The sequence below is a fragment of the Pristis pectinata genome, chromosome 2 (genome assembly GCF_009764475.1).
Source record: "Pristis pectinata isolate sPriPec2 chromosome 2, sPriPec2.1.pri, whole genome shotgun sequence".
NCBI classification, from domain to species: domain Eukaryota; kingdom Metazoa; phylum Chordata; class Chondrichthyes; order Rhinopristiformes; family Pristidae; genus Pristis; species Pristis pectinata.
Genome location: NC_067406.1, coordinates 63,425,533 through 63,440,220, shown reverse-complemented (window position 1 = coordinate 63,440,220; position 14,688 = coordinate 63,425,533). Strand labels below are relative to the sequence as shown.

Here is a 14,688-nt window from a genome sequence, read left to right as displayed (position 1 = left end):
CTTTTTGATGAATTAGATATCTTCCTTAACTTCATTCATGTAGCCACGGATGGTGCATCCTTCATATAGAATCTTAATTGCTCACTGAATATACCTTGGGAGTATCTCTGCTCTAATTCAACTTAATTCAGCCTCTAAACTGATCCAGGCATTTGGGCCTAGAAAAACATAGCACTTGCATCATTCAAAGTGGTATGCAGTGTGGTTAACTTGAATATGGCAGTAAGGAAGTGGAATGGAATCTTCAACAAGCAACTTAAATTTTTGGTCCAAGCCAAAAACAATCACAGCTTTATTCTTGGCACTCACCTGGTTTATATATATCAACAGCAGATAAATAGTTCACCAGCACAAAGATAAAGGCAATGTATAAGGAAGTTAACACGTTTATTGATGCTATGAGGTACAATGTTCTAAACGAGGAGAAAAAGAGCTGCAATAGTGAGAAAAGCATTAGCAGGATCAATGGTGAACTGACAGCAAGTGGATAAGCTGTACCTGAAATTGCACTGGATGCATTAGGATAAGGAATTCTGCACTAAGGTTCTTCCATTAAAGGAAGATATGACATGACAATGCCAGGACAAATAAGCACAAGGTTATAGTCACAAATGTTATATACCACTGCTGATTTTACCCATACCAGCAACACCTTGAACCAAGCGAAACAAGACAGAAAGGATTGAGTTTGTGAAGGTGGAGAACAATCCTAAAAGGCACACATGTAATTGCCTTGGACGAGAAGCGGGTAAAAATGAAAAATCCTGAAAATGCTCGGCAGCAGAGACAGCATCTATGGAACGAGGAACAGAGAGCAGACATTAGTTTGACATGACACTCTGTCTTTTTTAAGGAAGGGATAACGTAATGACAGTTTGTAAAGGAATGTCAGGTGCACGAATTGAGACATCAGCAACTATGAAATCTATTCTGGGTGAAAGGGAAGAATAGTCTATGTGGTTATCTCATAGAAGATGAGCTTGGAGTAGAAAATGAGAGAAATGTTTGAGAAAGCAGTGTATAAAAAGAAAAAGGAGATAAGAATTATTTGACCCGTATGATGATCCTAAATTAACAGAAGAATTTGACTGAGAATAGGGATGTGTGATAATGGCTGCCAGAGATCAAATTGCTTTGGTGATGGTCCCTCCTTCAGTGCACTTCAATGTACAATCTGTAGCCTTAAGGCAACAGTACCAGATGAACGATGGGAGGAACAAATGACTTGGTGGATCAAGCAACAGAGAAAATGACGGAGCCATTTATTGTTACATAGTTGATTCAACAGATTTTAAGATCTGAGGGAGAGCAGTTAAGAGAGAATTAACTGAAGGTTAAATGGGTAGCAGTGGTGGTAGTTTGTGAGTCAAGAGATAGTATGTGAAAGTAGCAAGGGTTGCATGTAGTAAAAACTGCCTCAGGCAGTGACCACTGAGCCCCACACCTCAGAGCTGAGCTGAGGCGATTCACTGCTGGGGAAACACTAGTCGAGGACAAGGCTTCCAACCAGGCTCCTACACAGAAGTGTGCAGCCCAAGTGGATATCGTTTTTAAAGTACAAGTGGCTACTTACCTGTAACAATTCAGACTGGAGGACCAAGAATGCTATAACTAAAAGTCCCCCTGAGAGGTAGCACTAAGTGGGGAACCAGTGCAGTAAACCAGTGGTTTTCAACCTTTTTCATGCTGCGGACCCCCAGAACATGTCCTTGTTAGATGGCGGACCCCCAAAGCCCCCAAAATCAATCAATAATTCATGCATACAACACTTAAATTACTGCACATAGGCCCTATTGAAATAGTGACTATTTCTATCACCAATAATTACCAGCATTGTCTTTCAGTGTTCAGTTCAATGTGAAGGTTGTGCCTGTTTTGCACTGCAGAGTTTGTCCAAACGTGGTGGTATGTGCGACAAACATACACGTATGTCATCCTCAATATTCAGTCTCGATCTATATTTGGTTTTCATGGCAGTGACTGCAGAAAATGCTATTTCGCACAAGTAAGTGATTGCAAATGGTAACAGAACATTGACCGCTTTGCCGGACAGCAGTGGATACTCCTGGGAGCGTACTATCCAGAACGACAACAGTGACATTTGGTTTAACTGCAAGCGCAAAGTCCTGTCAGATGACAGTTCAGCCAATTCTTCTTGTTCACATCCAGTTAAATCAGTAAGCATGCATTCAAGCCCAATCAAACATGCTCGTGTCATCGTCGCCGAAATACTCATGGAAGTAATGTGACAGCTATTGAATATGGTTCAAAATGGTGCTCGCAATGGCCACTGTCTTAGTCTCGTTCACTGTCAGAAAGTCAGCTGGCAACAGAAACATATCATAGACGCCTTGCTTGCATCTTCCCTTCCAGACACGGAGTTTTTTTCTGGAAGGCATTGATTTTGTCATGCGTTTTCAGAACATTTGAGCCAGGTCCTTGCAATGATAGATTTAAGCTGTTCAAAATGTTTAAAATATCTTCAAGATAAGCTAATCTGGCAACCCACGTCTCATCTATCAAGAACTGTGCCAATGATCCGTTATACTCATTTAGAAAAATGAGCAGTTCATCTCGCAATTCGTATACACGCTGCACAACGTGGCCTCATGACAGCCATCTGACTTCTGTATGTAGCAACAAATGCTTATGCTCAGCTTCCATTTCACGGCATATGTTTTCAAACAGACAATAATTGAGCAGCCTGGCTTTGATAAAGTTAACAATTTTAATGCACGTGGAAAACACATCCGCAAGATTTTCATCCATATCCTTTGCAGCCAAAGCCTCACAGTGAATCATGCAGTGGGTTGCTGTTATATGCGGAGCTACTTCTTTCACTCGTGCGACTAGACCCGACTTCCATCCCGTCACTGCGGCAGCACCATCCATGCATACTCCAATACACTGTGTCCACGCCAATGCCAATTGTACAAAAAAAGTGTCAAGCACACAGAAAAGTTCTTCACCAGTTGTACGCCCTGGGAGCGCCTCACAAAACAAGAAGTCTTCCAAAGCCTCTCCTTCCCAGCAATATCGAACATAAACCAACAACTGCGCAGCACTGGCAACATCAGTACTTTCATTGAGCTGAATCGCAAATCTGACTTGCTGAAGACGTGCTATCAGCTGGCTCTGTATATCTTCCGCCATATCGCCAATTCTCCTGCTTACTGTGTTATCAGACAGTGGAACGGCTTTCAGTTTTTGACTGGATTCTTTTCCCAGTACAACTTTGCACATATCTACTGCTGCAGGCAGTATAAGCTCTTCTCCAATTGGGTGAGGCTTTCTGGAACGTGCTATTCGTAATGCTACCAAATATGATGCGCGAAGACCCTTCTCATTTACAGTGGTGTAGGCTGTCATTTTGCCTTTCTGCTTGAGGTACAGCTCCTTTTGCCACTCAAAATATTCCTTCGGCTTACTGGCAATATCTGGATGCACTGTTGTTAAATGGCATTTCAATTTCGCTGGTTTCATTGCATTGTTGGACAGTGTTTGCAAACACACAACTCAGAGAGGTTGGTCCGCATTTGTTCCCACTGCGATGAAGCCATATGAAATGTATTCTGGATCATACTTGCATTGTTTTCTCTTTCGGTCACCCTTATCCCCTTCGTCATCAGAATCTTCCGGTTTCTGGTCAGCTTTTCTCTTCAGAAATTTCTCCATACTCAGCAATACACGCTGGACAGTTTAATTACTATCACTGACAAACAAAATTATCAAAACTAATCTAAAATTTACACGCTTACGCACTTTTTGTTTAACAGTGACATCACTGTGGCGTAAATGCACGGTAAATAAGCAATATTATTAAGGCACACCAACAACATCACTCAGTCTCGCTAACACTACAGTGCACAACAGAATAGTAGTGAGTAGTGAACACTACTGACTACACAAATCGAATATTAAGCGGCAGCTTACCAGAAGGGAACACCGTCTAAGTCTCTAAGATTGTTGCCTATAACAGATAGAATAAATATGGCCAATTTTCTGAATAGTGGAAAACTGGAGCAAGCAAGTAAGCTACGTCTTTGTAACAGGTCGCTTTTCCATTTTTTTCTTGCCTTGCTCGCAGACCCCCTGGCAACCCCGCAGACCACAGGTTGAAAACCTCTGCAGTAAACGATGCTGTGTGGATGAACTCACATGTGAGGCAGACTCATTAATGGCAGGTTTTCTTTCCTCACGGTATTAGTAAACTAGTTGGCATTTTTCAACAAATCAAAAACATCATGGACACCTCCATCAAAACTAAGTCATGACGTGCAGTCTTTTTTTCAGAAGCTGAACTTAAAATTAGAAACTGCAATAGTGGGATTTGAACTATTCTTTAATTTGTTTGTCCAGTCCTCTGCTTGTCCTGTAACATAACCATTCCAGGGCTTACCACTAGTTTGGGAAACACAGAACTAAAGTTTTATCCTCATAGAGGCATATTTCCAATCGGAAAAAATACACAAAATTGTCGGTCTTCAGTTAACTTCACTTTTGCCAAGTGCTTTGCAACAGGCACAATACTAGCTTACCTCAGATCTGGCGTTGATACAGAATTAATTCGCTCCGTTTACTAAAACTGGTCTAAATAGGACTGATTGCCAGATAACAGAGTAACCATCTAGCAGACAAGAGTCAAAAGTAACCCAAAATGATGTCTTGGAGAACTATGCACACAAAGAGAAAAAATAAGACTCGTAAACCATACCCTCTAGGGAATGAAAATAAAATAAAGCTACATGTAATGTCAACTGGTAGGTCAGCCGTGCCTGACTAAAAGCAAATGTTAATTGTGCGAGAGATAATAAGAACACAACAAATAAATTTTGACTTCATTTCCCATCTCAGTGTAGGCAATTATTACCAAAACATTATAACCAGCTGATGAAGTGGTTATGGATCTCCTTATAGTGGAAGAGAACGTTAAGTGAGAAATTTCTATGAGGCCCCTTATACATACAGTTTGACACACAGCCAAGCAGGTTTGTCAGGGAGGTAGTTTCACCCACCCATCTTCTCAGGGCAAAGTTGTAATTTTGTTTAGTCATCACCTTCAACTTGTTAAAATTCTTACAAATTAAATAAATTAATTAAAAACAAGGCTACTTACCAAACATTAATAATTGAAACATTATTAATAGTTAAACATTTATAACAACTAAAAGCATAAATTTTAAAACTGATATGAAAACAACATTTAGAAGAAGGGGGCCAATATCCTTGCGGTGAGATTTGCTAGGGTGGTTCGGGAGGGTTTAAACTAGTTTGTGAGGGGGAAGGGAACCGGAGGAGTAGGTCAGAGGAAGAAGGGGATGGGGAAAAGTTAGATCAAACAGGTAGAGAGGCTTTGGGGAAGGAGAAGCAGAATACAGGCTATAAAAGTAGTAAGGTAGATGGACTGAAGTGTGTTTACTTAAATGCAAGAAGTGTCAGGAATAAGGGGGATGAACTGAGGGCTTGGATAAGTATGGGGGACTATGATACCGTGGCTATTACTGAGACGTGGCTGACATCAGGAGAGGAGTGGATATTGAATATTCCTGATTTTCGGTGTTTTAAGAGGGATAGGGAAGGGGGGAGAAGAGGAGGAGGGGTGGCGATACTGGTCAGGGACACTGTTACGGCTGTGGAAAAGATGGATGTTGTAGAAGGATCATCTCTAGAGTCCGTATGGGTGGAATTAAGGAACAAGAAAGGAGCAGTTACTCTACTAGGAGTAGTCTATAGGCCCCCCCAGTAGCAGTAGAGATATAGAGGAGCAGATTGGCAGGCAGTGTTTGGAGAGAAGCAAAAATAACAGGGTTGTTATAATGGGAGACTTCAACTTCCCAAATATAGACTGGAACCTGCTTAGTGCCAAAGGTTTAGATGGGACAGAATTTGTTAAATGTGTCCAGGAAGGATTCCTGATGCAGAATGTTGACAGGCCGACTAGAGGGAATGCCATGTTAGATCTAGTTTTAGGAAATGAACTGGGACAGGTGAAGGATCTATTGGTGGGTGAGCATTTGGGGGACAGTGACCATTGCTCCATAACCTTTAAAATTGTCATGGACAGGGACAGGTGCAGAGAGGACAAGAGGATTTTTAATTGGGGAAGGGTGAACTATGAGGCTATAAGGAGAGAACTTGGGAGTGTAAATTGGGATGTCCTTTTTGAAGGAAAATGTACCATGGAGATGTGGTCGATGTTCAGGGATCTTATGCAGGATGTTAGGGATAAATATGTCCCGGTGCGGCGGAGAAGGAATAGCAGGGTGAAGGAACCGTGGGTGACGAGAGAGGTGGAACGACTTGTTAGGGAGAAGAAGGTAGCATACATGAGGTATAAGCAGCAAGGTTCAGACAGGGCCCGAGGAATATAGGGTAGCGAGGAAGGAACTTAAGAAAGGGCTGAGGAGAGCTAGAAGGGGACATGAAAAGGCGTTGGCTAGTAGGGTTAAGGAAAATCCCAAGGCCTTTTTCAAGTACGTGAAGGGTAGGAGGATGGCTAGGGTAAAGGTAGGTCTGATTAAGGACAAAGGTGGGAGAATTTGCCTGGAGGCGGCGGAAGTGGGAGAAGTTCTCAATGAGTACTTCTCTTCAGTATTCACCAGGGAGAGGGGTCTTGATAACGCGGAAGGGAGTGCTGGTAGGGGTAATGTTCTCGAGGTTGTAGATATCAAAAGAGAGGATGTGTTGAGGTTGTTAAATAATATTAAGACAGATAAATCTCCGGGGCCTGACGGGATTTTCCCCAGGCTGCTTCGAGAGGCTAGGGAGGAGATTGTTGAACCGCCGGTAAGGATCTTTGAGTCCTCGTTGTCCATGGGGATGGTGCCAGAGGATTGGAGGGTTGCGAATGTTGTCCCCTTGTTCAAAAAAGGTAATAGGGACAGTCCAGGGAATTATAGACTGGTGAGTCTCACGTCTGTGGTGGGTAAGCTGTTAGAAAGGATTCTAAGGGATAGGATTTATGAACACCTAGAGAATCATGGACTGATTAGGGACAGCCAGCATGGCTTTGTGAAGGGAAGATCTTGCCTCACAAGCCTGATAGAGTTCTTTCGGGAGGTGACCAGGAAGATTGATGAGGGCAGTGTGGTGGATGTGGTTTACATGGATTTTAGTAAGGCGTTTGATAAGGTTCCTCATGGTAGGCTTCTTCAGAAGGTCAGAGGCCAAGGGATCCAAGGAAGCTTGGCTGTGTGGATTAGGAATTGGCTTGCATGTAGAAAGCAGAGGGTTGTGGTGGAAGGAGTGCCCTCGGATTGGAAGGCAGTGACTAGTGGTGTCCCGCAGGGATCGGTTCTGGGACCTCTACTTTTTGTGATATTTATAGATGACTTAGATGAGGGGGTGGAGGGCTGGGTTAGCAAGTTTGCGGACGACACTAAGATCGGCGGTGTTGTGGATAGTGTGGAGGGCTGTCGGAGCTTACAGAGGGATATTGATAGGATGCAGAGCTGAGCTGACAAGTGGCAGATGGAGTTCAATCCGGAGAAGTGTGAGGTAGTACACTTTGGAAGGACAAACTCCAGGGCAGAGTACTGGGTAAATGGCAAGGTACTTGGCAGTGTGGAGGAGCAGAGGGATCTGGGGTTCATATTCACAGTTCATTGAAAGTTGCCTCACAGGTGGAAAGAGCAGTTAAGAAGGCCAATGGGATGTTGGCTTTCATAAATCGCGGGATTGAGTTTAAGAGCCGTGAGGTGATGATGCAGCTTTACAAAACTCTAGTTAGGCCACATTTAGAGTACTGTGTTCAGTTCTGGTCGCCTCATTATAGGAAGGATGTGGAGGCGTTGGAGAGGGTGCAGAGGAGATTTACCAGGATGCTGCCTGGATTAGAGAGTATTGAATATGAGGAGAGGCTTAAGGTGCTAGGGCTTTATTCACTGGAAAGGAGGAGGATGAGAGGAGACATGATAGAGGTATATAAAATATTGAGAGGAATAGATAGAGTAGACAGTCAGCGCCTCCTTCCCAGGGCACCAGTGCTCAAGACGAGAGGGCATGGCTTTAAGGTTATGGGTGGGAGGTTCAGGGGAGATGTGAGGGGGAGGTTTTTCACCTAGAGAGTGGTTGGTGCATGGAATGCACTGCCTGGGGTGGTGGTGGAGGCAGATACATTGGACAGGTTCAAGAGCTTGTTGGATAGGCATATGGAGGAGTGTGGGATGGGGGGATATGCGAGAGGAAGGGGTTAGGTCGTGTGAGGGTGGTTTGATGGACGGCACAACATGGTGGGCCGAAGGGCCTGTTTTGTGCTGTATGGTTCTATGGTTCTAAGACTATTTCACCTCCCTAGGTTTGAGAATACTTGCTCCTTCCAGTGTAATATTAAACCATACACATCAACAAAGTCCAGATTCAAAATCCATTCATCCAGATTATGTTGAGTTGTTCACCTGGGTTTGGGTAGTAAAGGAAAGAACGAGGACTCTTGCATCAGGTGACTAATGCTGCAAATTATATCAGAATATCTTAAGGAACTTATCTTAACTGAAGTCGCCATGTTAAAGAGCATGCTAACATTCAAACGAGAAGGGCTAACAATGAGAAAATTATAAGGGGCATATAATCACAGAAGAGAGATGACGAAAGAAAAAATGAAGTAATACCAGTGCTGGATTGTCTCCGAAGACACAGCCAGTTTGTAAAGTGCCAGAATATAAAACTGTAGTATTCTGCTACCATTGCCTTATAATTGCACTTGAAATAATGATTGGATATATTAGGCAAAATAAAATCCTTATCAAGACTAAAATGATAAATGTAACCAAATCAACTGCCAATATTGTCAATTGCTGTAGTGTGGAATTTCTGATTATATTCTGCTACTTTAGTTATGAGTACAGGATTTCTTTCCTGAATCAAAACATTGTCTCTATGTGTGAATGTCTTTATAATTAGAGCCCTAACGTTAATTGTTGAAAAAGGAAAAACACACACTTCTTAATCACCATTCATCACCTCAAGATAACAGCATATTGCAATCAAGGAAATTATCTAACCAATTTGTATACATCAAAATTCCACAAAATTTAGTAGTGACAAGTTAGCATTTTTTTTTAGTGATATTGATCTGTTCACAAGGATAACAAGCCTACTATTCTTTGAAATGGCGTCTTGGGATCTTTAATATTTGAGAGCGTATCTGAAAGGCAATTTTAACACTGCAGTATTTCCTCATTATCACACTGCTGAGTCAACCTGGACATTGTACTCACATCTAGAACATGGGTCTTCAACCCAAACCTTATGACTCAGAGGCAAAAGTACCACCAAATGAGCCACAGTTAAAATTACAATTGCTGTGGACAATATTTCTTCATCAGCCAGCATTTACAAATCACATTTGACATAGGAAAATCACTCCAAAGCATGAAGGCCCAAGGAGAAAAATAAAACTAGTAAGACAAAATAATGTAGACAATGAGGCAATGGTATGGGAGTTAAAACCTCGGCATGAGATGGAGAAGTGGCTTCTCAGACTAGATTACTGAACTTCCATGTGGTCGATGAAAATACAGTTTTGAAACAGTACAGAACAAAGAATTTTTAAAAATTCAAAATTTGAGCAGAAAACTTTATCGATAATATTTCCTCCTTATCACCTTTTCCCTGATGTCACCAATTCATATGGCCTTCAAGTTACTAGCCTTAAATCATCAGCCTACTTATTAATCTTTTTCCTAATAAATTATTACATTTGGTTCTCAATACCCACATTTGCACAGTTCAACCACAACCTGCCAGAAACTGGGGTATGATAGCAATTCAGATCTGTTAAGTAATAACACCAGAGTCATGGACTAATGATCAAGTGATGAGTTCAAATCCCACTTCAGCAGAAAAAATTAATTTCAGTTACTTCCATGAAGTAAGAATTTAAAAAAAACATCAGATATGATGATTTTGAAACTGGTGGATCAAAGTCAAAACCTCATCTGGTTCACCACTGCCCCTTTCGAAATGAAATTTACCATGCTTACACAGTCTGAACTGCGTGCAACTCCAGAACCTCAGCTGTGTGGTTATCTCTTAAATACCTTCATAAAAAGTCAGTGATAATAGAACTGGATGGACCTTGCTGTATCACCCTTGATTCTGGGTTAAGACATGATTAATGCACAGAACCTCTAATCAGCTTTTGAATATTCTCATCACTAACACCAAGGAAGTTATGCCAAAAGCAATAGGCTGAAACTGTTATATCCCTAGAATCATACCTTTCAACCAACAATACACCAAACTGTTCCATCACAATATAGATTCAAAGTGGGTGACACAGAAATCAGACATGAGAGGGCCTGGAAGCCCCTAATATTGACTCCAGATCCCATTAATTCTCAGGCATCAGGTCAAACATAGGAATGCAAACGACTTTCAGGTTATCATCTGCTGCACACCCTCAGCTGAAGATACTGTGGTCTTCCACGTTGATCACTTTGAAGGACTGTGTAGGAGATTTCCAAGGAGTGGCTTAGTAGCAATGTTGACTGAACTGGCTGAGTTATGAAGGAAATGACCATTAGACTGGGCTTGTAATGGGAAACAATCTAGAAAACAAAACTACTTATTCACATCCACACTAATCCACCAGTCACAGATGTATTTGTCCATGACAGTGTTAGCAGGAGTGAACATGGCCTCATTTATTGACACTAAATCCTGTCATACTTTTACAATTTCTTGCTGATATTGCCGCTTTTTAAAAAAAATTGTAGTATTCTTAAATTGCTTTGATTTGAGCAAATTTTTAAAATATATACAAACCTGCATTCAACTCCATTGTCAATTGGTAGTTTATCTTTTTATTCCGAGTTGAATCATAAAGTCACTGCTACCTGAGTGAATGAGTAACCATGAAGCCAGGGTCAGTTATTTCTACGGTAGCTTTGTAAACCGGGCATTTGTCCTTCTAACTAATAAGACTATCGTTCAGTACAAGTACCATTCACACAAGATGCAAGTGAACTTCAAGAAAGACTGTGGTGGTCAAACTTATTCAAAAACAATAAAAAAAGAGCAGGAGTAGGCCAATCATCCCCCCAGAGCAGGAGTAGGCCAATCATCCCCCCAAGTCTGGCCTGCCATTCAAAAGATCGCAGCTGATCAATGCTGGCCTTAACTCCACTTCTATACCATTTCCCCATAACCCTCAATTCCTTGATCTTTCAAATATTTACCTATCTCCATCTTAAATATATCTAATGACCTGGCTTCCACCACCCTCAGGGGCAGAGAATTCCAGAGATTCACAACCTTCAGAGGAAGACACTTTTACACAACTCGATTTTAAATAATTGGCCCCTTATCTTGTATCCCCTTGTTTATAACTCTCCCATTAGTGAAAACATCTCAACAATTATCCTGCCAAGCCCCCTTAGGGTCTTTTATGTTTGAATATGGTCACTCGTTGTTCTTCTGCTTTCTAAGGAATACAGACCCAAACTCTGAAGTCTCTCTTGACATGACAACCCTCTCATCCAGAAATTAGCCTAGTTAATCGCCTTTGGACTGCATCCCAATGCTACTATAGCCTCTTTTAGGCAGGGGAACAAAAACTGTGCAGAGTATTCTGGTATTCTTTCTTTTGCTCCTCAAAATATCCATAAAATAAGTTCTTTAATTCATTCTATTTGGTAACTTTAATTTGTAACCCAATATTACTCTTGACTGACAGGTCCTTTTAAACTTCCTTAGCAAAAAAAGTGTTCTTTTGAACATTTCTTGGTGAGTTTGGTAACCATTCTGCTACAAACTTAAAAATCAATGAAATTGCAAAAAGAAACCAACCAGAACAACCTCCAGCCTTTCGAAGATCAAATGTAAACATTTCCTCCTCATCAAGTGAATCTGAAACAGTGGAAATGTATAGCTGGTAACCAAGTATATTGGAAGCAAAGGCTAAGTCAGAGGAAATTACAAAAATCAAAACAGAAGATACATTACACTCCTTATAATTCAAAACTGTTTCTTGCACTGAATTATTCAATTGTAAGGAAGTTAAGAGAATGGGAAGATAGCTGATGAAATTGCAAGGATATTTGAGAGGTAATATATGTGTACTCCATAAGATTCACCTCCTATTACCTTAATCCTATTTCCACAAACAATGGACTATCCAACCTCTGCATGCTGGATAACATCTTCAATTTACTCTTGTATCATCCCCTTCTTTTTCAAATTTATAGTCACCACTCCACTCTTCAAAAAACAAAACAACCTTCACCTGCCCAACCTTTAAAAAATTCCCATCCTATCTCCAACCTTTCTTTCCCCTCCAAGGATCTTGAATGTGTTGTTGCTTCTTAAATCCATCCAAATATTCTATCCCCATCTACCTATTAAATGCATGTTTGAATTCTCATCAGGTTTCCATCACTGTTATAAATTATATTGCATAGTATAGGAGGACCAAGTTGTCACTCATTTTTGTCAACCCATTTACATAATTTACTTTATCATGCTCCTCTGATGTTCACATTGTAGAACTATTCATCCCTGGTTCCATTATCTAAGATGATTCTTCAGCTAGAGTCAGATATGGCTTTTCATCCTGTTCTCAAACTCTTACGTCTGAAGTGCTCCAAGGACCTCTTACTGGCATCATGCACATTTGTTATCTATATTATACTCCAAGGCAATGTCATCCAACAATAAATTGCCAAAAGTAAATTGAATCATGTGCTCACAGAATCTATTCAAAAAAGTTTTCTAGGTCATTATAAAAGGGAACCAAACAGGAAAGAAGCCAGTTTGTCTTATCTTTTATAATTAGTAATCTCACAGCAAGCTAGCATCTAAGGAAAAATATCCAGAAATAATAGAATTTTATATTGTAGGTGAATAGTAAGAAAGTGACAAAAGCAGAACAACTTGAAGACTGAGGCAGGAAAAATTATTATGGGGAATGAGGATATAAATGTCATTAGACTGTGGCGGTGCTACATTGAATTCTCTTAGCCAAATCTGTGTCTTTGTCACTCTCAAAATGCCAAAAGGCTCCATGGGGTGATTTCACAAACTATACTGGCACACTGATGCATTTTAGGATGGTTACTTCTAATACCTATCCAGTCTGATCTTAAGTGAGGATCTCTGTGAACAAAATCTAGATATTCCCATTGCCAAAATAGCTCAGCAAATAAAATAGGTTCAGTCTGAAGCAAGATCTATACATTCAGTAGTAGTGACAAAGTAAGATTCACAAGTATCCATCAGAAGAATCCTTAAGGGCTCAAAATGAGGTTTTAAACAGGAAATATAACCTACTAACAGGTAAGAATTAAATCATTTAGGCAACACCAAAGGCAAACTTTAAACCATTTTGAGAAATGCTTGAACCAGAAAAATAACTGTAGGCATTTTATAACCATTAAACGAGTAATACAGGTGTTCAACTGGAATTTGTTTTCTTAATTTTTTTATTCTTCGGTAAAAGGCAAATAACTAATTAATTGTTTACGGAAGTTCAAGAGGCCTATTAATAGTTAAATTTAAGGAAGGTGAAGAATCATTAACAGAAGGTATTAATGGAAAAGCAAACATTCCTTCTCATTGCTATTTTGAAAGAAAGAAATTAATTCAGATTTTTAGTTTAGGCACACTTTCAGGTAACACAAGCAAAACAAGTTTTTAACAAGTTTAAGATTTCTTAATTCCTATGATAGATATGTTCACCCAATTTCACACAAAAAATAAAGAATAAATGCAATATAAGCAAGTTTCTCCATTCCTTTTCTAAATGTTTTACCAAAGCTTTCAATCATTTGAAAAAAGTCAACCAATTGATCAGATGGTTTGAACAATGTTTCTTTGTGTCACAAAATTAAGACTTTTTCAAGATCTACCTATTTTTTCCTCCTTTTGAAAAGGTTTTTATGAAGTTGACTTGAAAAAGGTCAGTACAAGATTTCTAAGCTTACTGCAAGATACAAGTGTAATTATCTTAAATCTTACCATTTTATAGTACATTACATAAATTCCAAAGGGTTATTTCTCTACCCGTGATCAACCTACGACAGTTAAATATATTAAATTGAAGTGCACCTTTTGATGGCTCTAGTTCACGTAGTTGAACTGTGGAATTTGTTTCTTCTGTTGTATGTCCTACAGAAAGCAGACTCAAACGTCTCATTTTTAAAAGCCTGGGAACACTATCACGATCAGTACGCTCAACATCCAAAACCACTTCCCCAGATACAACAGCAGGAACGACTCGCTTCAAAAAATCCATTACTTGCATCGGAAGTCTCACAAAATAGAAGCAGCAGCTTAACTGCCTTACCCATACATCGAATACTCATTCAAACTTCCTTAATACACAAAGGTGAATTATTTGCACTGGATTTCACAATGATGTCATGGGAGAATTGGGTGGGGCCCAAAAGCTGCAGGTCAACATGCAGCTATCATCAAACCATTTTTGACACACATGCCCTGCCTAGCAAACTGATAAGGGGACACAGCACACTAATAAACAAGCTTGAAGGCACACATTAGCATAAAAATATTGGTTTATAGACCTAGGAGAATCCATTTTGACAGTGTATAAAGAACTGAAAATTTATGTAATTCCATTAAACATCTGTTATTCTGGGATCAGTAAAGTAACATGAACTTGGCTTCTGTTTATCAACTTGCAAAACTGCCTCACTCAAACTCATTCATAGTGGGTGCAACCTCATATTT

At 40.2% G+C, this 14,688-nt stretch overlaps 1 protein-coding gene across 5 annotated transcripts in view; it reads right to left on the bottom strand.

Moving 5' to 3' along the window:
- The window catches only part of fryl (furry homolog, like), a 255,534-nt gene extending 241,260 nt beyond the window's left edge, over window positions 1-14,274 (bottom strand). For all 5 annotated transcript variants that reach the window (XM_052033379.1, XM_052033380.1, XM_052033381.1 and 2 more), the window contains exons 1-2: window positions 14,047-14,274; window positions 11,791-11,850 (exon numbers count right to left, since the gene is read on the bottom strand). In XM_052033379.1, coding sequence (XP_051889339.1) covers window positions 11,791-11,850; window positions 14,047-14,242 — 256 coding nt within the window. In that variant the 5' untranslated portion in view covers window positions 14,243-14,274. The remainder of the gene's footprint in view (window positions 1-11,790; window positions 11,851-14,046) is intronic.
- Window positions 14,275-14,688: the final 414 nt, after the last annotated feature.